The 27,809-nt window shown below is 39.7% G+C and overlaps 1 protein-coding gene across 1 annotated transcript; it reads right to left on the reverse strand.

Annotated features, from left to right (window-relative positions):
• Positions 1-8,034: 8,034 nt before the first annotated feature.
• LOC125298079 lies at positions 8,035-22,108 on the reverse strand. Its single transcript, XM_048248739.1, has 4 exons — positions 22,074-22,108; positions 11,731-11,838; positions 11,611-11,645; positions 8,035-9,204 (listed from the first exon to the last, which is right to left on the reverse strand). The coding sequence occupies exons 1-4, from the start codon at positions 22,093-22,095 to the stop codon at positions 8,569-8,571; spliced, it is 801 nt and encodes a 266-aa protein (XP_048104696.1). The 5' UTR covers positions 22,096-22,108; the 3' UTR covers positions 8,035-8,568.
• Between the last annotated feature and the right edge of the window lie 5,701 nt (positions 22,109-27,809).

Consider the following 27,809-nt stretch of genomic DNA (forward strand, 5'->3'; position numbering starts at 1 on the left):
TGCATTTCCTGCATAAGAACTGCAAATATTTCCTCCAAATCTGCAGTTTGACACATCAAGTTCACTTCATACTATTTTAAACAATAATTTTAATACTTACAAACAATGAATAAAAACAATTAATACTTCATATAGGCCTAATTTACGATGTGCATCTATTGTCCAGTATGCAGACATAGCAAATCAAAGTTAATACATTGGGCTACTTTTCATTATGTGTTCTATCTAACTTCTCAGCTATCTAAACCAACAAAGCTTGACTGAAATATTGTAAAACCATTTACTTCTTTTAAAAATGCATGAAATCACCGATTAGTTTCGACGGGTCCTGTGTTTCTGCTGAAAAACTGCTGGTTTCATCCCGATATGCACGTTATTATGAACACATTGTAAGATGCGGTTATTTAAAAAAAAAAATGTAGACAGTCGCCCGGATTCAAAAAACGGAATATGCGATTATATTTCACAACTTTGCGCAGTACTGTGACTGGGAAAGGGCTGGCAAGCTCCCACTTTCCCCCTGACCCTACCATAAATGCATATGTATGACAGAAAAGTGCAACTTTTTATAAATACAACGCCATGTTTTTAGGTGTACGATGCAATGAAATTACAGCTTGAGTGGGCGTAAATGTGTTAGTACATCTAGCCCTAAGTCTTGGTTTGAGACTACTGCATTGCTTCTTTGTCAATATGACAACTGACTGCTGGTAAGAACCTGCTTGGGTTAGAACAGCACTATTTTTGTTTAACTGTGTTAAATTATGGTCTTGTGTTAATGCCTTATTCTAGCTTCAACTTTGACATCTCTAATAAATAGGCTAATCATGAACATTTTTGAAGGAGAACTGTCATCACTTTTAGATATAGATTTAGACCCATTACCTTCTTTAATCTCCAAAATGAATGAAGTATGCAAGTCTCCATCTTCAACTGCACAGTGATAAGTCCCACTATCCTCTGAGGTGAGGTTTGTGATGAGAATGGTTAAGGAGTCCTTTTGAACACTGTTATACAGGAAGACTCTGCTGTCGTTGTGGGTTAGTCGATTGTAAGGGCAGGTTGAAGCATTGCCCTTACAGAAGTACTTCTCCTTATATTTATGCTGATAAGTATATTTGCAGAAAATGAGTATTCCACCCGTCGTGAAACTTTTCAGCTGTTGAATTCCAGTTCCTGCACTTCTTCCTGGCACTAAAACAGTCAAAACAAATGGTTTCGACACAGCACAACTTCACATGTTGACAGCAGGATATACTGATGCAACTTCTGCACAGATGCACCTCTGCTAGGCCAACACAGCATCAATATGTTATAAAAGTTAGAAAAAGGTGAAAAGGCCATACGTCGGACAACTGGACAGTCAAGAATGTGCCATTTTGTAACACATGGATTATGAAATCCAGCTAAACTCTTCATATACACATATGAAGTCAACAACAAATCAACAACAGTTTGTCTCTCTGATAAGGAAGCAATACAAAAAAGATGCAGGTAACCAATTAACTTAATGAGTTTACGACTAACTGAACATAAATGTTTTTCAAAAATTAATTTGTTGGCCCCAGCTGTGGCACAACTGGCTGGGGCACCTGCACCGTACGCCGGCGACCCGGGTTCGATTCCCGCCCCGTGGTCTTTTCCGGATCCCACCCCTGCTCTCTCTCCCATTCGCTTCCTGTCAGTCTCCACTGTCCTATCATTAAAGGCATAAAGCCCAAAAAATATATTTAAATAAATAAATAAATAATTTGTTAGTGTTTATTTTACCTGCGGTGAGGCAGAGATATAAATTACAATTTCTTTCATTGAACCATCTTCTTTTAGATACCGCAGTGCGTGCGCTGCTGGCAATGTGGGTGACGGAGCTCTTCCTGTTAGTTTGTGGCTTTACCTCGAGACGCAGCCTGGCCTGAAAACACTTGTCAGTCATCTCTGCAATCATCCCTTTATCACAGCACCAGCAGCATTAACCCCTCACTGCCCTTACACAGCAAGCTCAGAGGACTGAGGCCAGTACACAACCTTGAACTCACAACTTGAACAAAATAACCAACAACCTTACATAACAACTTCAGTATATCAACTAGAATGTTTGTATTCCATGATACAAACATTTACATGAAATGTGCATCTAGGATGGGTTGAACATGTAATTGGTTGCAAATTCCATGGAGTATTAGTTTATAGTTGATATATTTATGTAGAATCTAATTTTAGTGGTGAGCTAGAGGGAGGCTGTTGTGAAGAGGCTTAGCTGCCCTGCAGTGATGGTGACAAGATACAAAGCTTCCTCTGTTCACTGTTGATGGTAATTCTGATACCACATGTACACTCAGGCGCACATACGATTGACGTGTATATTTTTTCGGAGTGTCTATTTACATCGCTGGTACGAATAGCCTTGGCCACACAGCTGAGCTATTCATACCCTGTGACATAACAACAAAAAGACATTGCTCACGTGCACAAAAAACATGGCGGACATTTGTTTTTCGTCAGCAGAAAGTGAAGAATTCTAAAAGGTTTCGGCACTATATCTGTTCAGATTAAGATTTAGATTGAAAAGCTGTGTTTTATTTTCATAATCTTGGTTCAGAGAACACATACAACCGTCAGTTTATTAGTTAACAGAAATGTTGTGAACATGACGTTCAGGCCTATAAACTATTAGTTTACCTGCAAACCACCATCTCCTTGTGGAAGCAGATAGTGCAGTGGTCACAGACAAGGGCTGGCACGCGGGAGACCGGGGCTTGATCCCCATGTGATGTGTTTTGGCAGAGTGAGTGTGCATGTGTACCAACGTCTCTGGAGAGAAGGCGCGCAATTTGAACAAGAAATCGGTTCTCAAATGGAAGTTGTTTTCTTTTACTCGGCTATCTTATATGGTCATCAGCACACAATGTTGAGCTAATTCACCAACTCAGTAGGCTGTTCATCATGGATATCACAAAGCTAGCAGGCAGCAAAGCTAGAGGAGTTATTCCAGATGGGCAAGAACAAGAACAAGGTAGGCAATTGGTGTGCTTGTCAGAACGTTAGACTGCATTACAGCTGTTTAAAGCCAGATGTCACGGTACGCTAGAACAAAACTAAAGGTAACTTTAGCTATAGGTCTGTATCAAGTTGTCCAAATGAAGTCATCTGAGTCATCGTAGACGTTGTTGTTGCATTATTGCATGTGGATATTGTTATGCTACGTAGGGTACTTTTTTGCAATGCACGGACCTAAAACCGGACCTAAAAATATTGTACACGCCTGATTTTTTTTTTTTTTTTTGCGGGGATGGGGGTGGGTGGGTGTGCCGTACGCACCATAGCTCTCTCTGTCTCTCTCTCACACACACACACACACACACACAGTACCTTTCTTAGCCACAGTTTCTTTTAATGGTGAGCACAAACAAGTGTTATGGACATTTTTATTAGGACATTGTACTGTAGTATAGACAGTGCTCTCTGTAGTATCAATTTCATCAGTACCAGTGCTAAGGTGTGTGCCAGCAGAAGTGTGTATTGGTGACTGGATGTTTGAGTATGTGGGGACATGGCCGGGGATTGTGGGTAATTCAGCGGTGGCATAGACAGTGTTGATCTGGGTGTGAGATGTCTTGGAGAGAAGGTGGAGGCCTGTATCGTCAGGAAGGTTTGGGGGTGATTGGATAGTATAGTAGGTAGGGTCACCTGCATAGTCTACCTTGGTATAGTTGCATCTTGAAGTCAGAGGAAGAGGAGGAGGAGGACAAATGTCCTCAATCTCCTCATCAATACCATCTGGGTCAGGGTTCTGACAGAGATAGAGAAAATACAAATAACTCATATCAAATTTGGCCTCACTTCAATATATATATTTTTTTCTTCATGGGGAAAGCAGTTGCTGTAAAGGTATTATTTTCTGACCGAGTGAGGCAACACTTTTTTAAAGGGACACCAGGCAACGTTTTCGTGTTAATTAATCATCTTCGTAAGTCGGTATATGGTTAAATGACTCATTACGGGGCGAATGAAGGCTCTCTCGCCTGCCCCTACTGCCTGTAGGAAGAATATCCCACTTGCAAGTTCGGTGTATCCTACCCGCCGACCGAAGCAGGATCAGTTTACAGCACAGAGGCAGGCTAACGAAACGCTAGAGATTGTTGCAAACGGCGAAGAAGCAGCGAATGGAAGACGCAAAAAAAAGGAAAAGAGCTTCAGACCGAGCGAGGGGGAGTTTCGTAGAGAAAAAGTATCAGGCTTGCCTGGTGTCCCTTTAAAATAAAATACATGAAATTGCTAGTAAAACAACTAGATGTATGGCAGAGCGGTACAAAATATGACCGCCGCCCAGTCCAGCACATTTTTTTCCACAAAAATAAGTCACGCTTGTCAAATTGTGTTAATTTCCTACTTTGTTCCTTTTTTGTGTATTTGTAATTGAATGTGTGGTTGTTTTTGTGTATATGTGTTTTGTGTGTGTTTGTGTATGTACTGTAGGTGTGTTTGTATGGGTGAATGTGTGTGTGTGTGTTTGTGCGTGTCGTGTGTGTTTTTGTGTGCACAAACAAGTGTTATGAACATTGTTATGCACATTATTGACAGCAGTTTATTGTCATCAATGTAAGTCCATGAATAAATATAGATCAGTTGTTAAATAATAGGCCTAGAAGTTGCATTTGAAAATGTTACTGTTGTAGGCTATGTTTGTTTTTTTATTTCAGCCACTGTTTTAAAGTGGTTAGGACCATTATTTCACACCAATTTTGAATAAACCATACTGCAATACAGATTTCATGGTTGCACCAGGCACAATGTTCGCCGATTATGTGGCCCTATAGTAACCTATAAATTCAATGTTGTGGCCCTCTATGAATGAGTTTGACACCCCTGGTCTAATGGATGCTGGGACCAAGCTTGACAGGGCTCTATTTGTCCTTAGTGTAGGTGGTCTGTATCTGTGGGCTGAGGATGGGAGGCAATACTGACTGTGTAGAGTGTGTGATGTCCAAAGTGTTTTGTTTTGTTTTTTGCTTTTGTTGGATATGCTGATAAGTGATTCCTGCTGTTGTCCAGTTATTTTGCTGCTCAGTTTGATGATTCTGTTTAGTGGGTTCCTATGGATGTTGGACAGTGCTCCAAACCAGGAAAGATCCTTCTGGATGAGCTGAGGTGACCGATAACTCTCTCTCTCTGGTGTCTGTCTGTCAGGAATGAGAGCACCCAGAGTATGAGGTGGGGATTGACCTCCATCTGGATAAGATGTTGTCCCATTAGATGGAGTTGCACAGTGTTAAACGCCCTTGAGAAGTCTATGAACACCAGCCGTACAAATGACTTAGGCTTCTCAAGGTGGGTACAGGCTCCATGCAGCAGCGTCAGTGTGGCGTTGTCTACCCCTCTGTGATGTTTGTACGCATACTGAAGCGGGTCAACGTACTTACTGACTTCCGCCTGTAGTTGTGTGATCATTAGCCTCTCAAAGCCTTTTATGACCAGGGATGTTAAGGCCACAGGTCGGTAGTCATTGTCGCAGGTGGGGTTACTCTTTTTAGGCATAGGGCATATGATGGAACTCACACACACACTAACACACAGGCACATACACATTTAGTCTCTCCTCACTGTTGGACAAGTCACTCAGGAAGAATAATATGTTATCAATCACTTATATATACCCCACATATTTAGGTACTTTAGCATCCTGAAACAAACTCTGGTGATGAAGGTTGTCTAAATATAGTGCTTCCTATGTGAGCTAGACAGGCTGTTAGTCGAGTCATAATAGCAACACATCAACCTGAAGTTTCTGACATCTCAGAAAACCACAGACCCAAAACCACAGGGTTTCCTGGAGACAGCATGATGCCAGCGCAGCCTCACGCTATGTTGCACAGAGTGAGAGGTGAGGGAGCAAATACACCAACCCTTGAATACACACACACATGCCTATGCACAGACATAAATCATCACCAAGTTACTCAGGAAGAGGAATACAGTATGTTAATGACTACTAAGATTGCTGGTACTTTCAAAGACATTTGGCTTCTTGAAAAAAGAAAAACATGTGGGTGATTATGATTGTCTAAATATAGCGCTTACTATTTAATTTACTGGGGCTGTTAGTCGAGTCTTAACAGCAACACATCAACCTGCTGTGAAACACTGACAGAGGAACCATTTCTGTCGTTTCAGAAAACCACAGACGCAAAACCACATACTGTAGTTTCCTGGAGACGGCATGAGGCCAGTGCTACGTCAGGCTACGTTACACAGAGCGAGAGTAGGGAGGGAGATAGGAAGTGATTTTGCAATGACGAAATACATACACGCACGCATGCACTCATACACACAAACACCCATGTATACACACAAGTGGTACCACAAACAACAGGATATTTAGTTAAAACTGAAACACAGCTAGGTCTGCTTGAACAATGCCTTAAGGTCAGGTGAGTTTGCTGGCCAATGAAGAACAGGGATACCATGGTCCTTAAACCAGGTACTGGTAGCTTTGGCACTGTGTGAAGGTGCCAAGTCCTGTTGGAAAATGAAATCTGCATCTCCATAAAGTTGGTCAGCAGAAGGAAGCATGAAGTGCTCTAAACCTTCCTGGTAGATGGCTGCATTGACCTTAAACCTCAGAAAATACACCAGCAGATGACATGGCACCCCAAACCAATACTGACAGTGGGAACTTTACACTGGACTTCAAGCAACGTGGATTCTGTGTCTCTCCTCTCTTCCTCCAGGCTCTGGAACCTTGATTTCCAAAGGAAATGCAAAATGTACTTTAATCAGAGGGCATAACTTTGGACCACTCAGTAGCAGTCCAGTCTTTTTTTGTCTTTATCCCAGGCGAAACACTTCTGACGCTGTCTCTTGTTCAAGAGTGGCTTGACACAAGGAATGCGACAGCTGAAAACCATGTCTTGCATATATCTGTGCGTGGTGGTTCTTGAAGCACTGACTCCAGCTACAGTCCACTCTTTGTGAATCTCCCCCACATTTTTGAATGGGTTTTGTTTCACAATCCTCTCCAGGGTGCGGTTATCCCTATTGCTTGTACACTTTTTCCTATCACACCTTTTCCTTCCCTTCGCCTCTCTATTAATGTGCTTGGACACAGAGCTCTGTGAACAGCCAGCCTCTTTAGCAATGACCTTTTGTGTCTTGCCCTCCTTGTGCGAGATGTCAATGGTCGTCTTTTGGACAACTGTTAAGTCAGCAGTCTTCCCCATTATTGTGTAGCCTACAGAACTTGACTGGGAGACCATTTAAAGGCCTTTGCAGATGTTACGTTTTGAGTTAATTAGCTGAGGTACCAGCTGAGGCACCAGGTGTCATATTGAACCTTTTCACAATATTCAAATTTTCTGAGATACTAAATTTAGTTGTCAGTTATAATCATCAAAATTAAAAGAAATACACACTTGAAATTATATCAGTCTGTGTGGAATGAATGTGTATACATTGTACAAGTTTCACTTTTTTAACAGAATTACTGAAAAAAATCAACTTTTTCCATGATATTTTAATTATATGACCAGCACCTGTATTTCCTGAATTTTCTAGAAAGTGTTGTATGTTAGGAATCACTCAAGTAAGTATTCAAATTAATGTGGACATAGAGCCTACAAATTGATAGTAAAGATAACCACACACACACAAAAAAATAGAAATAGGGGTATGTAGTGTATGTAAGTATGTCTTGGCTTCAGTGACATTTTAGATTGCTTGACATCAGATAGATAGACAGATAAACACATTGCTAGATAGAGAAATATAATAAAATATAAAGAATAGAACAAAGCTAATTAAATGCAACATAGTAGTTTGATCATTTATTTCTGTAGTTTATTGATGACAGAAATATAGACAGTCAAGACTACAAATGTACACAAATAATGTTTTACATAAAGATAATGTTTAGCTGTTCTTTTATCTTTCACATATGTACATTGACAATCATCTCAAATAATGGCAAACACAGAGACTTGAAGAACATATTTAATATTTAATTAAATATGAATGAATATCTTATTAAAAACATATAATTCATTTCTTATGAAAATGCACATGCAAGGTAATGCACATGCATTCACACAATATTTGCTAATGTGATAAACAATGCAGTGATAGTGCAATAAACAATGGTAATGCTAAGCCTAGGTTAGCGAAGATGAAGTACAATAAGATAATCTCTGAAAACGTAATAACACTAAACCAATAGTTGGCTTTTCTAAAGGTGATAAAAACATAAAGGGAACATATTCGTACAAACTTACGTAGATTTCTTTACTGCAAAACAGTAGCCTAGCCTAGGCTAAATTGGCTCAATGCAAAGTTATGTGTGGTTAACAACATTTGGTTATGTGTCTTTCACACAGCCCGGGTATCGGGATGTGACTTCTACAATTAGCCCAGACATATATTTTAACCATTTTGAACTGTTTTGTTATTTATTTACTTAGGCTACTCACAAAACAAGCATAGCATTCACATAACCTCATACAGAGTGGGCACTAGAAAATTGACTGAGGTCCTCCAAAGTTCTCATTGTGACATTGTAAAAGGAGGCAGGGCTTGGGATCATTCAATTGGTTTTAAAGGTACTTTTTCAGTGCACATTACGTCGTCATTATTTGCATTTGTAATAATTTCTGCATTGACATAAACCATATTTGTTTGAGTACTTGTTGGACTACAGATTGCAGAATAGTCAGTATCATCAGAAGTGTGTGTTGGTGAATGAGGGGTTTTACACACCGTGTCCTCGTTGGTGTATTTGGGTTCCTGATTAGCTGGGTTTGTGGGGTCTGGATTATCAGTGCATGGTGTGGGGATGCCACTAGGAGTATTAGGACATTGTACAGTAGTCTCTCTGTAGACAGTGCTCTCTGTAGTATCAATTTCATCAGTACCAGTGCTAAGGTGTGTGTCAGCAGAAGTGTGTATTGGTGACTGGATGTTTGAGTATGTGGGGACATTGCCGGGGATTGTGGGTAATTCAGCGATGGCATAGACAGTGTTGATCTGGGTGTGAGATGTCTTGGAGAGAAGGTGGAGGCCTGTTTCGTCAGGAAGCTTTGGGGGTGATTGGATAGTGTAGTAGGTAGGGTCACCTGCATTGTCTACCTTGGTATAGTTGCATCTTGAAGTCAGAGGAAGAGGAGGAGGATGACAAATGTCCTCAATCTCCTCATAAATACCATTTGGGTCAGGGTTCTGACAGAGATAGAGAAAATACAAATAACTTATACCACATCAAATTTGGCCTCACTTCATATATTTTTTTCTTCATGGGGAAAGCAACAGTTGCTGTAAAGGTATTATTTTCTGACCGAGTGAGGGCAACACTTTTTTAAAATAAAATACATGAAATTGCTAGTAAAACAACTAGATGTACGGCAGAGCGGTACAAAATATGACCGCCGCCCAGTCCAGCACATTTTCTCCACAAAAATGTCACGCTTGTCAAATTGTGTTCATTTCCTACTTTGTTCCTTTTTTGTGTATTTGTAATTGAGTGTGTGATTGTTTTTGTGTATATGTGTTTGTGTGTGTGTGTGCTTGTGTTTGTATGTAGATGTGTTTGTATGGGTGAATGTGTGTGTGTATGTGTGTTTGTGTGTGTTTGTGCGTGTCGTGTGTGTGCATGTGTAGTGTGTGTGTGTTTACGTGTCTTTTGTGTGTGTGTGTGTTTATGTGTGTGTGTCTTTATGCATGTGTACATAAATAAAGCAAATCTGGGAACCACCTACTCTTTGCGATAAGTGCCATGAGATCTTTAACAACCATTGTGAGTCAGAACCTCAATTTAACATTTATGCAAAGGAAAACATCTCCTGCAGTACAGTGTCCCTGTCACTGCAATAGGACATTGGGATTGACATTTGGTGGCTTTTGGCCACAGGGAAGAGTGCCACCTACTGGCCAGCCGCCAACACCACTTCCAGCAGGAACCTACTCTTCCAAGGAGGTTTCTTATCCAAGTACTAACTAAGCCTAGCCTGACGAGCCAGACTCACATTAAAATGTAGGGTCTGGGCACTCACCGTTTGCAGTGCTCAGTCCGAGGGGCGGGATAATCAGTTGTCTTTCAAATTCCCTCTGCACGCAATAGGACAGCGGCAGCGCTATGAGTCCCATGCGTTTCCCACCAGTGGAGCTAGTTGGCTTGTTCAAACGTTTGCCAACTTAATAAAAGCTCGTGTCACACTGTTCGCCAACAGCAACATCCATCTTATTTGTTTTCAAGTAGCAGGGAATTCAAGCCCAACCGTTGCAACTCTGCCATCCATCATTTTGTTAAGCCCACCTAACGACTCTATACACGATTTCATTGGCCTGATTGAGTTTCGATTTCTGGAGCTCACAAGCCAACGGAGAGTTGCTAGACTAGCCCTGGCAGCAAATGTAATTTGCTGCCGCTAGGGGCGCGTCTAGATTTCTAGGCTAAACTAAGCCTGCTTAGCTTCAGTAATTCAGCAAAGTCAGGGCACTGCCGGTCTGGCTGCTGGCTAAAAACAAAAGGGGAAAGGCATATACGATTCTAACTGTCTCACTGAATTGCATTATGCACACTCAATTCTCACTGGTATCTGCTAGACAACAAGTACCAAAACATGATTAGTTCATAGATTTCACATGTAAAATACATTTTATACAACCCCACCCCCAATTATTGAATTGTGTGCTTGTGTGCGTGTTCATGTGTGTGCATGTGCTTGTGGGTGTGCCTGTGAGTGTGCATGTACATGCATGCATACATATGTCTACTGTGTGTGTATGTGTCATCCGTATGATTACTGTGAATGTATGTGTGTGTGTGTGAATGTCTGTTTATGCACATGTGTGCATATGGAATGGGTTAACATGACCCCTGGAGGCAAACATATGCAAAAAATGGTCATCCTAGGCCCTACGGTTCTCAAGATATTCACAGAAAACTCTGTTGGTGTACGGTCACTAAATGTACACATAAATTAATTTATTGTATGGCCCCCCATGAACAAAAATCCACAAAACTTGGCATGCATTCAGAGGGTGTCATAATGATCCTACACTTTCAATTTCGTGCAGTTTTGACTATGTTAGGTCACAGATACCTGCGATTACAACACCTCATTTTTACTTTTTTGTTTTTATCTAGGTGGCGCTATACATGAAATGAGTGGTTATGGAATGGGCCCCTTAAGATCAACATACAAAAAAAGTGGTCCTCCTAAACCCTACGGTTCTCGAGATATTCACAGAAAACTGTGTCTGCCCTACCCTCCTTTCGATCAAAACGAAAAACGATGGTTCCATGCTATCCTTGTGGGGCTACATGCCCACCAAGTTTCGTTCACCCGGTCTTTGAGTGTCCCGGGAATCCTTGACGGAAAATTGGCCATACGAAAAATAAAAATAACAAATCTGACTAAACCTATATGACCGCCGCTTCGCTGCACGGCGGTCATAATTATTAGTAAAGGTCTGTTCATTCACATTAAATCATAGTTTTCATGCCATCAGAACTGGACCCTACTGAGAAACACACTTGACTAGCAAACACACACGGGCAAGAGTGCAGTAATATCACACTATACATCATGACATATTATTTCAATCATTATCACATGTACTCACCTCTGCACTGTGGTAAATCACTACGTTTGATCTATCTGAAGAACACAGATATACTGTTAACATGAGGAAATGTAACATTTTGTCTAAATGTGTGTGTGTGTGTGTCTTATGACTACCTACCATGTTTCCCTCTCTCTCTGTTTTTGTAGCACAGGAAAAGGGTAACTGCTAACACCAGTGCTACTATCAATACAGCTGTCAGTGTGTTCTGAAGAATCATTTTGCCATCTGTGGGAACAGAATGCATTACGTGAAAAGTGGTATATCCAGGAGGATAAAGGACAAAGTAAACTGCTGTCTATCCTACTGAGTGGCAGTGGCATTCTGATTCCCGCAAAACTTCGTCAGAAACAGAAATGTTCAGACTTGGGGTCAGACTTCACCTACAAGGATATTTCAGGAGTAAGAAGCTTGACATTGCGATGAGAGGACTGAACTATTTTGCATGTGAAAATGTAACTATGAGGCACTTTGGTTTTTATCTTCTAGTTTTTAAAGGGATATGGTTATGCACAACTTTTCCTAATTCATCAAAACCAAGGCTAAAATGATTTCCATTCAATGTTTCCTTTAAAAAATCAAGTTCAAGGTCAGGTGTGAGCTTGATGACATTAGGTGTGAGGAAGTGTATGACACTCTGGTGCATACGAGGAGAGTTGCATAAATACTTCCTTTCAATGTTTTTTTTTCTTTCTGGCAGCTAGGAGATCATGAGGAGATGATTACTGAATGTGACAAAATATTATGGGCTTGAAATCACATTATTTATATATAGAGGGAGAGCAGCTTCACAGAAGAGAACTTCTGACGGCAAATTTGAGGAAAAGTTGGTAAACCACCCTTCTCACCTAATTCGAGGGTGCTGATTCTGAATATTTTGTTTACCAAGCTCAATTCTGAGTTTTAAGCTGCATAATCAGCATTTTAACATAAAATAGCGTTTTTTTGCTTATGTTTCCCTAAATTGGGTTTATTTCAGAAGTAATCACTAAAACCAAATAAAAGTGTTCTTTAAATACATGTTTGAGCATTAAAGAAGCCATGCTATATTTTATTAACATATTTAATGGGAACATTATTACATGTAATAAACTCGAAAATTCTAATCAAAACACAACCATATTTTTATTGCTAACATAGTGAGGCACTCATGTGGTGTTCAATGCATTTCATCACAATAACAAGTTGCACAGATAACCTTCAACTCAGAATATATCCTACAGTACATATGAACTTAGATAGCGGGAACAAGCCTAATGCAGAACTGCATCTACCGTCAGCAACAACCGACAACACTGGATTTGGTATGTGTGCTTGCCTCCATAGAGCTTGATAATGTGCTCTTCTAATATGCCATTGAGAAGCATCACTTGGTGGTAGAGCCTCTGATCCTTGACGTCTAGAAAACAGAGTGGCTCTGGCATATAGTGTTGTCACGATACCAAAATTATGACTTTGATACGATACCTGCCATAAATATCTTGATACTCAATACTGAAACGATATCCAAATCACACAGGCCTCCTCCAAGTGTATTGAGTCATTTGTGTTGAATTTGGTGCACTTTTGGTCAATTCTGGGTTTTAAACTTCTAAACTACATAATTATTATTTTTGTAGTCAGTAAAATAGTAGTTTGTGTGTGATTAAGTCCTTTATTGTTTGTTATAGCTCATTTATATTGTGTGGTGTTTTGGCAATAAATTACCTTTAAAGGTGCCATGTGTAATGTCTGCCAAAAAATTAATTCATACTCCACATTCCATAAAAGATGGGGCAGTATACCTCCAGAAAATGAGTTGGTCTACCCTAGAGTAACAACCGAGACACGTGTGTTGCAGTTTGACTGGCTGTTATGTTGCCCGCATACCGCCTCCCATGGCCGAAACTGGTATTATGACACCTGTCGGGCTGTGGCTAGTAATTTAGCATGCTAATTTAGGTTGATATCTCTGCAGCACTATACCTTGTCATTTTTTTTAATGACACCATCGCCCTTATTTCTTCTGATTCTTTTGATGCGTGTAGCTCATTTTTTGGATATTTTTACCTCAATTCTTACACATTGCACCTTTAAATAGCCAAAGTAGGCTAGATCAAGGTCAGTGTTCAAATTACTGCATGCAAATCACTTAATGCTATGCAGAAGAGCCTAATCTTTAAGCCATCTGATGTAGGCTACCCTAGGCCTTCCCGTGTTTATGGGATTTCTTTGACAGTTGCAAAGGGAAAAAAGTGAAGAAAGTCATCTTAGTCAAGAAAGTCAGCTCCCAGACAGTGTAATTTAATAAGTATGTTTCAACCACTCAGGTCTTAATCAGAGGCCTACACCATTATCTGTTGCAATATCTGTGTGCATTCCTACATTAGGTCTATTTCTTTGATAGTTAACATCATTTGCTACCAAACAACAAATACCAATACGAAAGTTTCTCACAAACTTTCCTGCATACTTCTTAAATGTGCTGCAGTCAGATGGGTGTCCTAAAGACATAACTAGATCTTGAGCATCTATTACCAGTGTTGAATGAGCAGTTTTTGCAGTGATCACTACTGGACATTCCACATCGCGAGACAGCACCTGAGTGAGGATAGACTTATTTCCACTTCACAAATAACCATTGCTATCTGCAATAGCTACAGGGACATTAATCAGTTCATAGCTGAGGATTTGTCCTAGGTCCACTTTCCTTTCAGCATCATATGTAGTAATGATGCACTGGAGAATGTTTCTTTTTGTTGCACTATAAAGGATATCTTGTCTAAATTCTTTGCAAATAATGCAATCTCCATAGCACTCTTCAGCACTCCTCAAACATGCACACTCTTCCATTTTTCTGCATTGCTGGAATTTGAATGATAGGAAAGAGATGTTTTAACTAGGCAAGCACAGTCGCTTTTACAGTAAAAAAAAACAGTGTAAATCCTTTGTAAAGACTGACAACTGTTCATGATAGTTAGTGACAAAGGACTTTCTACAGAAAAATAAGCAGTCACCTACTATTCTATCAATTTATTATCAAGGAATCTATTTTGTTTCTAAACGTCATACTGAATCTTTATATTTTAATTTTAGCGTATTTTTTTTAGGAAAGAGATGTTTTAACTAGGCAAGCACAGTCGCTTTTACAGTAAAAAAAAAAAATACAGTGTAAATCCTTTGTAAAGACCGACAACTGTTCATGATAGTTAGTGACAAAGGACTTTCTACAGAAAAATAAGCAGTCACCTACTATTCTATCAATTTATTATCAAGGAATCTATTTTGTTTCTAAACGTCATACTGAATCTTTATATTTTAATTTTAGCGTATTTTTTAGGAAAAAGATGTTTTAACTAGGCAAGCACAGTCGCTTTTACAGTAAAAAAAATACAGTGTAAATCCTTTGTAAAGACTGACAACTGTTCATGATAGTTAGTGACAAAGGACTTTCTACAGAAAAATAAGCAGTCACCTACTATTCTATCAATTTATTATCAAGGAATCTATTTTGTTTCTAAACGTCATACTGAATCTTTATATTTTAATTTTAGCGTATTTTCATTTGCTACTTGAAGGTCATTGGGATAATTCCTGTCCTGTCCTACAACATATCTGATACACAGAGTATTAATGCCTTATATTTTTGCAATTCCTACGATATCTGATGGCAAAACCAAAAAGTAAGTGAATTATGCTAATTAGCAAGCTTAAAACTCAAAATTGAGCTTGGTAAACAAAATATTTGAATTCAGCACCCTCAAATTGTGTGAAACAGCCCCTTTACCGACTTTTCCTCAAATTTGCCAACAGGACTTTTTCTGAATGTTTGTTAGCTATCTGCTCTCCCTCTAATACCTTTAATGCCTTGCCAGGTACAGTCATGACTAACACTAAATGAATTCAAGCCTCCCTTTACAGAAATTTCAGGTTTCAGGCAAACAGCCATATTTTCACTATTATTTATTCTTAAATGCAAATATTTTTGTATAATATTTTTGTATTATTGTATATATATATATATATATATATATATATATATATATATATATTATTTATTTTCACATGCAAATTAGGTTTCTGGCAAACAGGTGTGTTAACCTTTTGCAATGTTGCAGCAAGTTTGCAGCAATGTCATATGCAAATTAAATTTGTCACCAGAATTTCACTGGAAGTTTGCCATTATTGGCTAAGTGTGGTGGCAAATCACTGGCGAACACATTCGCCACTAGTGGCAAACTTCTCATTGTTGCCAGAACTTTGCTGGAAGTTTGCGTCTAATGGCCAACATTGGCAAACTTCTGGCAATATTTTCTAGTGCATTGGTTCCCTAAGACTGGGTCCCGACCCACTGGTGGGTCGTAGGAGATTTTATTTGGGTCGCCAGCATAGCTTAGTGACCATTTATGTTGTGTAATACCCCTATCTTATACCTTATATAGCTTAGGAAAGCTAACAGCTTTCCGTTAGGATCTAGTTTGTTAACTACCACAGTCACGAGTTGGGTCGCGATAGTCTGTCATTTTTAAAAAGTGGGTCCCCAGAAAAAAAGTTTGGGAAACACTGTTCTAGTGAACTCATTTGTTTCCCACAAATCACCCACAAGTTTGCTGCAAATCTGCCGCAAACATTTCATTTTTGTAAGGGTCCTTGTTGACTGACCCTAAGGGTGGCTTGTTTTGTTGTTCGTGGCTCACACCTGTCTCCAGGAATCTCCAGGCTAGTGTGCAGTGTGGATATGAACGTCATTTATATTAATTTAGCCAAAATGCCCTAAAAGTCAAAACAACAGTACCATGATTTAGATTTATCTGGGTTTAGTCAGGTTCAAGGGGTTGACCTGTATATGCAAATATATTTACAGATGCTGTATATGAGCTAGACATGGATGTTTGCGTTTGTGTTAGCTTTACTGCTATCATTTTAGAAGCCTCTATACAAGCAATGGGTGATACAAAGCACTGGGTTCTAGCATTTTAGCAGCCCCCATGAGAATGCAGCAATAGATGCTAGCATTGTAACAGGTTGGACATCTAACACACACGGCTTACTTCTCGCATTCTTTCCATGACTTTCATTATATATAAAGCTGATTCGTTTTGACTGGATCTACTGCATGTTTCTGTCCATTATGCAAAATATTGGAATTCTACCTGCCAGCTTATATTCCATCACATGAATTCAGTAATGGATGTGGCATGATGGTTAGCATGTAGCCATTTCTCAAGTCAAGAAAGGATGTGTGAAGTAATAATGCCTTGCTCACCTGAGACCTGCACCTGCAGCTCCACTCTTCTGAGTAAAATGACATAACCTTCACCAGGTCTAACTCCACACGAGTATTTACCAGCATCCTCAACCTCCAGGTTATAGATGGTCACAGTAAAGACTTTCTCAATTTTGTTGTCAGACAGAGAATACTTTTGATTTACTTTTGATATAGAATCAAGGTTTTTACACCCCTCACTTGCTTTACAGAAATGCTTGGTGTGGTTTGTAAATTCCACAGAATATCTGCACTGAATAGACACATTTTCTCCCTTGTCTCCAGTTGCTTCTATGGGTAGGTCACAACAGTCACCTGTCAAACATTAAGACATTTGCCAAGCTTAAGTTCTCAGTGAGCTTTCAACAGTTAGCTGCATTGAAAAACAAAAATTACCGCTAGTTACTTTTCCACAGCATTAAATTAAACTAATTTTAGGTCAGTAGTCTCAAAAGACAAAATAAACAAAAGACAAAATCTGAGTTATATAGATTACTAAACATCTTAAATAAGGATAGCTATTCGATTTTACAGTGTGGTGTTTGTGTGTGCATACGTGCGATGCACTGAAACAATAATAACCGCTGGATTTACCTGATTTTATTGTGTACACTGGTTGCACATGAGTGACATGTCTAAAATCAGTCTGGCATTTCTCTTTCAGTTTACAAAATTGATTCATGCCGTGATTACACAATTTGATCAAGTTATTTCAATTAATTGTTTAAAGTTAAGTTACATGAAATATTCATGTAATTTCAATGTCATTGTATTTGCGCTATCCTCTGGCTAGGGCTAACAGCAGTTCCTTTTGAACTTGAATATGCTCCCAGCCCCATCCTCCTCCATCTTCTGGGACTAACCCCCTTACACTCCTGTCTGTCCTGTTCTTTCGTCCTGTTTGTCCTGTTCGTCTGGCTAAGGAGCATAGTTTGTATGTTAGCAGTTTGGCTAAGGAAGCAGCAGAGAGTTTGTATGCTAGCAGTTTGGCTAAGGAGCGGAGTCTGTATGCTAGCAGTTTGGCTAAGGAGCAGAGTCTGTACTGCTAAGGAGCAGAGTTTGTATGCTAGCAGTTTGGCTAAGGAGCAGAGTTTATATGCTAGCAGTTTGGCTAAGGAGCATAGTTTGTATGCTAGCAGTTTGGCTAAGGAGCAGAGTTTGGATGCTAGCAGTTTGGCTAAGGAGCAGAGTCTGTATGCTAGCAGTTTGGCTAAGGAGCAGAGTCTGTACTGCTAAGGAGCAGAGTTTGTATGCTAGCAGTTTGGCTAAGGAGCAGAGTTTGGATAAGGAGCAGAGTTTATATGCTAGCAGTTTGGCTAAGGAGCAGTACCAGAATCCATGAAAAAAACCTTTGTATCATTTTTTTTTGACGTTGAACCCTATATTGACCCGTCTATAATTTGAGTTGCTTCAGGGAATTGGCCCTGTATTGACAATAAAGTGTCAGCCAAAAAGATAAAGATAAAGCTGTGAGAGTCATTCCACCTGAGTGCACTCAGTAATCGAGTGGGTGTGAGTTGGGATAGTTTTGGAAAAGGCTCTCTCTTTCTCTTGTTAAGTTCTTATTAACCACACAGAACAAAGTCATTACCCTCTTCTATGCTGAGATGGATTTCAGTGTGCACTTTTTCATCTTCTACACAGTGGTAGGTACAAGCATCATCTGAGGTGAGGTTTGTAATAACAACTGTTAGGTAGTCCAAGAGATCATTGTTATGCTGCTTAAATCTGCTGTCATGTTTGAGGTGATTAGAAATGCAGGTTGTAGCATCTCCTTTGCAGAAGTATCTGTTCTTGTTTCGCTGACCAAATTTGCAAAACATTACGATGCCTCCCCTTGTAAATCCCTTCACTTTTCTTCCTGAAATTGCATACCAGAACTAGATGTACCGCATAGCGGTACAAAATATGACCGCCGCTCAGTCCTGTACATCCGTTCCGCGAAAATAAATCACACTTCAATTTGTCTCCATATTTTACTCCATCCCCCACTCTTGAAACTTTTTTGTGTATGCTTGTTTGGCATGCCTGAGTGTGTGTGTGTGCGGCTGCACAGAAAGTACCCTACTGGTGCTGAAAAGGTGAATAGATTGTAGAATAGCCAAAGAAGATGTAGAATTGTTATAAAACCTTTAAAATCTCTAAACAATCACAAGTAGGGCAGTTCATCACAGTTCATCCATTGCAACTGGATTGATGAAAGGTCACTTACACCTGTAGGCTACATTGTATTTGGGAAAAGCAAAAGGTATCAGCATAATGTTATTTATTTATTTATTTTTTATGTATTTATAAACAAAAACATCTCTGTCAGTTCCATGCCGTTTTCAACAGCTATCAAAAACAAAGGTCATTTTTTGGATGGATGGATTTTTTTGTGAATGTTTCTTCTTCTACATAAGATTTTAGTCATCTTTAGTTCATGTAATACTTTGTTGTCAATGCACAAATTAAGTAACAGTAGTCTGAAACGTTATTCTTAATGCACAAATTAAGTAACAGTAGCCTAGTCTGAAACGAAATGCTGTTTTACATCTAACCAGTGGTGCAAATAACTGACATGTCCAAATGGGCCTTGATGAAATGCGCCGCTAGACTGTTCATACACATTTTAACGGGCCAAAGTTGAAGAGCTTTTGTCCGTTATTGTTAGTGCAAATATAGGCTGATTCATGTTCCCTTGCATTGTTTAACTGAGGTCCATGGCTAGTCTGGCTTTCATCAGACCAAGCTCAATCTTTTAAGAAATCAAAAAATAAATAGCGGGCAGATCAGGCTGGGTTCACCCAGCCTAGTCCATAGGCACCGATATTGTTTAATTTTCGATTGAGATATACACGCTCTGGCTATTCTAAATGCAAAAATGCATCAGGGAGTTATGACAAAAGCGGTAACTAACAAACTAGATCCTAATAGAAAGTTGTTAGCTTCCCTAAGCTACAGGTAGGATTATAAGGTAGGCCTATTGACAACATAAATTGTCAATAGGCTATGCTGGCGACACAAATAAAATCTCCTTTGAAACCAATGGCTTACGCCTTACAGTATCAAAGCGGACTTAAACTGTCATATCGTGGCGAAAAGTTGTAATAACATTCACGCAGCTCCATGAGTCAAGGAAAGCGCGAATGAAGTAGCCACTTCTAAATGGGACCCACTACACAGTAGCTTAAGGTGTTTTGCTAAAGCAGCCATAATGAAATGAAGGTGTCATTGTTTGGATACTTCACACACGTGCTTTTTAATTTCACAGACTACAACTACCAAGCTGTAATCAAAGCACATCGATTCCCCTCTCACACCCTGCACGCACTTAAAACAAAATAAACAGGCGCGTCTCAGTCTCACGCATGTATAGGCAAAACTGTATCAGACCCGGTGTAGCGTTGGTAAATCTTCCATTGCACAGAATGATTTTGTAGCACGTGCAATAAATGACAGTCGAAAGATACAAAACAGTGCTGCTATACATTTGCTTGGTATAACCGCATTTATAGTTTTCTACAAATGCAATAAATCAAATGCCTCCATCACTCAACCAACGCTAACGGTAACATTACCTAGGTCCTTATTGATATTACAAGATTAACATTACCTGCAGTAAAACCAAGCATGTCCGATAAACATCCTCAGATTTATTTCGGCTTCAAGAAGAAATGGGAATTACACTTCATGTGAACATCGCCCCTATCCTTATTAGATGTTCGCTGCGGTAAATTACAGTCCTTGTATGAAGCCCATTGTTTTTTCAACCCACTTTTAACTTCCAACAAAATTACGTCTCACTGCAACGATCGCCATCTAGTGGACAAGCGACTACTTCTAGCCAATACTGAAAATGCAGCCATGATGATGATGATGAATATTTATTTTGGCTTTCTTTTTTAATCCTACTGATTTTTTTTTTTTTTACCGGGGGCAAATCACAAATGAGTGATTATGAGCCAGGTTGATGTGGGCCCTTGAGACCAACATACCATAAAAGATTCACAGAGAACTGTGTCTGCCCTACCCTCCTTTTAGGGGTCCAGTCCAACGGGGGCTGCAGATGAAAACGAAAAATGACGGTTCCATGCTATCCATGTGGGGGTACATGCTCACCAAGTTTTGTGTGTACCCGGTCTTTCAGTGTCCGGGAATCCTTGTTGGTGTACGTCACTAAATGTACATATAAATTATTTTATTGTAAGGCCCCCCATGAACGAAAGTACACAAAACTTGGCATGCATTCAGAGGATGTCACAATGATCCTACGCTTTTAATTTCGTGCAGTTTTGACCTTGTCAGCCAGAGATATTGAGATGAAAACACCTAATTTTTGCTTTTTTAATTTTTAACTAGGTGGCGCTATACATGAAATAAGTGGTAATGGGATGGGTTGACATGCCCCCTTAAGACCAACATACAAAAAAAAAGGTGGACCTCCTAGGCCCCTACGGTTCTCGAGATATTCACAGAAAACTGTCTCCGGCCACCTACAGGCCAGTTGGTGTATAGTAACATAAATTAATTTATTGTGTGGCCCCCCATGAACGGAATTCCACAAAACTTGGCGTGCATACAGAGGGTGTCATAATGATCCTACACTTCCAATTTCGTGCAGTTTTGACTATGTTAGGTCACAGATACCTTCAATTACACCACCTCATTTTATTTTTTGTGTTTAACTAGGTGGCTATACATGAAATGAGTGGTTATGGAATGGGTTGACATGGCCCCTTGAGATCAACATACAAAAAACAATGGTCCTCCTAAACCCTACGGTTTCGAGATATTCACAGAAAACTGTGTCTGCCCTACCCTCCTTTCGGGGGTCCAATTCAGCGGGGGGGCTACAGATCAAAACGAAAAACGATGGTTCCATGCTATCCATGTGGGGTTACATGTCCACCAAGTTTCGTGTACCCGGTCTTTCAGTGTCGGGAATCATTGGACGGAAATTTGGGCATCGAAAAAAAAAAAAAATCTGACTAAACCTATATGACCGCCCGGCTTGCGCTTGGCGGTCATAATAAGTGTAAAGTGCAATGAATCCAAGAATGTGCATTTGGTCGGGCAATATGTAGTTAGACAATCAACAACAGCAGGACAATCATTAGGTTGCAAGCAAGATCAAACAATAACCTCCAAAGTGGCTAGGTTGAGAATAGTGAGAATATGCTAATATTGTTTTGAAAAATAGGTGTGAGTTGTTGACATCATCACATATTACTCTCACCTGTGAACTTTAGATCCACCATTCTGGTCAAAGCCACATTATCCTCACCAGTTCTTAATCCACACCAGTAGGTCCCAGCATTCCACTTCTTCAGGTTATGAATAGTCACATTAAAGATGTTTCCATTTTTTTTGTCAGACAGAGAATACTTTGCCTTATCTAAATTGATTAGTTCCGACACGAAGACGTTTTTATTTTGCTTACAGAAGTGTTTCACAATTCCTTTGGATTCCTCAGGGTACCAGCACGGAATGTTGATATTGTCTCCCTCACGTCCAATAATTGTGATAGGGGAGTCACAGCAGTCACCTGTCAAAAAATAACAAAGTACTCAGATCTATACTGATAGACATTTAGATGTCAATGTCTGTCTGTTGAGCATTGCTAAATCGACCAATTTAATGTATGTATTTCTTCTGATGTTTTCAAGCTTCCGAGTTTGGGTAACCCTGTGTGTTTATGTCTCAGCGTTATGAGGGTGCGAGCAAGCCCTATGTGTATGTGTGTGTGTGTGTGCGCGTGTGGTTGTGTGGTGATGGGGGTTGGGTGTAAGTGTGTCAACAGTCATGCAACTGAATTACAGCATTATATTTAATTTTCATACAAGAATGGCTTTTTAACAAGACAACAATTAGTACTCTGTTCATGGCCGCAGATTAAAATATATGTAAAAAGTCAGTTGTCATAGGAAAACTCGTCTGCTACTGTAAGTAAACATAATCATAAGCAGAAACCAGTATTTTGTGAGATATTAAACCAGGTGATGCCTTTACTGCTGCAGAGGATCCCCAGTAATTTGTTACAATTACTGAATAACTTTAACATCCATTCCTGCGTTCAGGCCCGTCGCTAGAAGGCAAGCAAACCAGTAATGCAGTAAAGTGCAACGACACTGTTACCGGCAATACCGGGATCCCCCTCAAGGGGGCCCCTCTCAGTAGTCGCTGACAGCAGCCAGCTAGCCAGGTTTGTGGTCTCTGCTGCTGCAGCGAAAATATAAAACCTCAGGAGTCATAATGAAGCGGAGTTATGCGTCCGGAAGCCAGAAGAGAAAGGAAGAGGATGACAATAAAAAACAAGATAGTGGTAAGTGATAAATTACACTGGATAAAATAGCTCTACTTGTCTTGTACAAATGGTGTAATGTCGCAGCAGGAAGGCTAGCCTAGCAAAAAATGTGTATGTTAACTACCTGCCTGACGGCCCATGCTGCTTGTAACAAACTAGAACAGTTAAGCTTAACTTTTTTTTTTTTGAGCGGACGGAATATGGTTACATACTGTAATATGTTTATTAACGGGATAAGGAAGACGCAGATCTGTTCCAGAATCACTGTTTATCGTATTTAATGACATAACATTGCTATAGCTTTGTAATAGGTTTTGATGAAAGTGGCATAGCTTCTCTGCTATACTAACTATTCGACCGTGATAATCTATTTACCAAATGGGGGTTAGGAAAACACGATAAATTCCGTCCATCAAAGCAGACTGCAACATTCATGTCTAGTAGTATTCATGCACGCCAGCTGTTTACTGTCTTTAAATCATCAGGTGCATCTGTCTAATTCTCAAACAGCAGAATGCTTAAATGCTATGTTAAGCTACAAGTAGGCCTAGGTCAATGTATAACATTAGCTTGGGATGTTTTTACAGTAAGCATCGGTAGTTGTGAAAGAAGCTGCATCCCTTCTAAATATCAAAATATGGAAATGCTAACATATCTTTTCTTTCTCCCTCAAGGTGCTTTGCTTAAATTTCTCAGCCCTCAGGCTCTTCCTAAGGATACCTCCACTGATGAAGATGGCCTGAAAGGTTAATCTTATGTGTGTGTGTGTGTACTTGTATTTATGTTGGATTTTTAAATTGCTATACAACCTGCACTCTTTATAGTTTGAACAATGCATCCTTTTTCTGCATAAGATGGCAGTGTTTTATTTTCTCACTTTGTGAGAACTAAAAAATGTTAATGTGAGTGTGTGTGTGTGTTTAAGTATGTTGGATTTAGTTATTGTGCACTTTTTTACATTTATATTGGATTTTATGGTGGTGGTGTTTTTGCAAATGTTCAAAACTAATGCACAGTAGCCTATCTATATGCAACAGCAGTATTTGCACTGCCAACATGTTTTATTTATATAAAGTGTGGGTGAACTTAAACTGTATGGCTATGCGGTGGTTCCTGTAGGCTTTGTGTGCGGTGGGGTGGGTGGGGGGGCCTCCATGTCTATTTTGCTTGGGGCCCCCAAATTCCTTGAAACGGCCCTGATGAGCATGAGGAGATAGCACCTATCAAAGCTGCTAGGAGGCTATCGGAAAGGAAGGGTCATGTTGTAACACCAGTACAAATATCCCTCCGTCAACTCCTTGTCACCACAAAGACACAACAACATGGAATACACTGAATACATGCTGAAAGCGGAGCGTCTGCAACAAACTTCCCAGAACCTCAGCAGGCAGATGGAGACTCTGGATCAATTTTCAACCCCAACCTCCTTGATTCCTTGATCACCACCCACACCAAATCATGTCCCTACCCAATCAAACTCCCCAGGCCACCCAAACCCCCCTAATCTCCCATCACCATCCCCACTTACACTTAATAGGTTTATTCCACTGTATTGAAGCCACCAAATTCAACATGAAGAGATGAGCTATCAAACCCTACTTGACTGTGATCGCAACTTAAAGGGATATTTCACCATTTGGGCAATTACACTCATTTCCCACCTCCCTGACTTAAACAATTGAGTTTTACCTTTCCCCAGTTCATCCAGCCGTTCTCCTAGTCTGACAGCAACACTTTTAGCTCCAGCTCATTGAATCAGATTAGACCGTTAGCATCTCTCCTATAAGATAACGTTCTAATCTGATTCAATGAGCTGGAGCTAAAAGTGTTACTGTCAGACTCAGAGGCCTGTTAGAGGCCTCTGAGTAGACCTGTTCCAAGACATTGAAGACATAACATACATGTCATATGTACATGTAAGTAATTAACTGGTACACTTAATAGGTTTATTCCACTGTATCAAAGAGTAACAAGGTTGTAGCAGCACAGCTGTTACATGTACACTGAAGACAATGAGGCCTTGACTGGAGCTAAGAATGGTTTGTATATCAAATCTATCATGACCAGATGTACCCCATCCAGCAGGTCTCAGGTCAGCTCTTTGCCTCTGATGAAAATTTAGGCAAATTGGCAAAGTTTTGTAAAAGCACTCAGTATTACAATGTAACAACTATATGTAGGTACCCACAAACACATAATGCAAGAACAATGATAGTACCTGATAGTACATGTTGTTACACAGGTTGTACCACTGTACCTAATTAGGTAGGTACACTGTAACAGCGACACATTAAAATAAAGTGTTACCCTCAAATACATTATACTCCTTGTTTTATAACAGTTTCCATGTTTAGCGCTAAACTACTTCCGAATTTGAAACCAGTGCATCTAACATGATGATTCTTTTAACCATGGTTCCTGACCTGATTGACACCTGTTTTATCCAATAGTACTGGTTTTCAGCTTTAAAATGGTATGACAATTGCCTGACTTCAAAAGACATTAAGGTGTGATTGGTTGGTGCGTAACCAAACTTGACAGTGGTGCGTCCTGTTCTCATGTGCCTTGTTTACAATAGAGCATCACAGTCCCGCCCACAGCCGAAATGCGGTTAGGTGCCGGAAGTAAGATTCTCATTAATTTTTCCCATTGACGTTTTGGAAAAATCTGTATCTGTATCTAGGCTAACCAGCTATGGCATAACTCATAAGCATACAACATATAATTTCGAGTGAAAAAACGAAGAGAAAATCCAAAAAAAGTCAAAGGTACAAGACTGTGTACATATTTTCATTTCCGAGCGAAGGAACTACTCATCCCATAAACCACTGCGCCTCACTGAATAATTGAAAAACTTGTTTGGAAAAGAATGGATAGGCTATCATGTGATGTCGTGGTCTTATCGCCCTCTCACGGTGAATTGTACGGATGAATATTACATGATTTTGTGCTTCTTTGTCAATCGGACCTTCGTCAAAATGAAACGCCTTTGTGTGACAAGTGTAAAAATAGCCTGTTTGAACATGCACTGAAATAACCGAACATAATTGAACATAACCTGAACAAAAACCTACCCCCTACCACAAGTTCAGAGCCTATGTTACCATAGTTACTTACATAGCCTGATTATTTTTGAGCTTTCTGGAACTGAAATCCCAGGTTTACCGTTTACTTCTGGAATACCCCCCTGGCTTTCAAATGTGGATTCTACTGTGAAAAATAGCATTAACTGTTGATAGTATATGTTATGTTACCCAGGATTTTGTCACAGCTAAATCTAGCTTCTGTAATCTTTCAACCAAGGTTAGGAGTCATGTTGATTAGGGGTGTGCAGCACAGACACTCGCATATAGCACAACAGAATAGAAGCCACATAGTTATTAGCTGTTTCTCAAAGTCAAGGATTCGTGCTTGGTAGAACGAGCCCTGTCGATTCAAATTCTTGAAAGACGAGGCAAGGCTTTTTCTTAGCATTCGGAAAACCCACAATGGAACAGACGAGCGAGTGTGCAGGAAGCTGCAAATTGGTGGCGATGCCGTCAAAAAGTGTGATAACTTAACACGTAATAACCCCAATGAGAACAGCACAGAATCCACTGAATACATTGCAAATTACACACAAACCATTTATGACCAATTTAGTGTCTCAAAACAGGGGTCAGGATTTGGAGGGCTAGCTTCAGACAATTTACAATGCAATTGTCCACCGACATTTTTTAAAACGTAGTTCCAAGATTAATTTGAAATGTACACCGGTATATAGGCTATACTTTACATTGGGATTATGTAAGTCTCCCTATAACGTAAGACAAAGACAAAATAAATGTCTATTAGTTTGTCATGATTGCCAAGTTTGCCATTGACATGATTAAGCTACATATGTTGAGTAAAATTAATTTATCAGGATGCCAGTCAAGGCAATAACCAAATAGTCAACAACCCATCTCCCCTCTGCTAGATGTAGCACCACCTGATTAGTTCTATGCTACATTAAGCAATAGCAATAATAAACAATAATGTCAATGGAATATCAATGATCAATAACCCTGTTTATTTAAACAAATACCGTAATATACAAACATCACTAATAAGAACCACTTAATTAATTAACAGATATGTCTTTGGACCCCTCTTGAAAGACTCAAAACTATCACAGGAATGGAGAGCACTGGGCAACTCCTTCCACCAACGAGGAACCACTGAGGAAAAGAGTCTTGCATTTGACCTAGTGTTTATGGCTGGTCGACACAACAATAAATAAATAATACATAGGTTCATCATGAAAGCTGAACTGCCATCACTCTTAGATAGGAAATTAGACATACATTACCTTCTTTTATCTCCAAAATGAATGAAGTATGCAAGTCTCCATCTTCAACTGCACAGTGATAAGTCCCACTATCCTCTGAGGTGAGGTTTGTGATGAGAATGGTTAAGGAGTCCTTTTGAACACTGTTATACAGGAATACTCTGCTGTCGTTGTGGGTTAGTCGATTGTAAGGGCAGGTTGAAGCATTGCCCTTACAGAAGTACTTCTCCTTATATTTATGCTGATAAGTATATTTGCAGAAAATGAGTATTCCACCTGTCGTGAAACTTTCCAGCTGTTGAATTCCAGTTCCTGCGCCTCTTCCTGGCACTAAAACAGTCAAAAGATGATATCAACTC

The sequence above is a fragment of the Alosa alosa genome, chromosome 7 (genome assembly GCF_017589495.1).
Source record: "Alosa alosa isolate M-15738 ecotype Scorff River chromosome 7, AALO_Geno_1.1, whole genome shotgun sequence".
NCBI classification, from domain to species: Eukaryota; Metazoa; Chordata; class Actinopteri; order Clupeiformes; family Clupeidae; genus Alosa; species Alosa alosa.

Bases quoted from the DNA above. Each gene is read 5' to 3' on its own strand.
- LOC125298079 (XM_048248739.1), bottom strand. From the start codon at position 22,095: ATGGTGGATCTAAAGTTCACAG. The intron at 11,646-11,730 runs GTAGGTAGTCAT...TGTGTTCTTCAG, and splicing joins CAGAGAGAGAGGGAAACATG to ATAGATCAAACGTAGTGATT. The intron at 9,205-11,610 runs GTGAGTACATGT...TATCTCTGTCAG, and splicing joins TGATTTACCACAGTGCAGAG to AACCCTGACCCAAATGGTAT.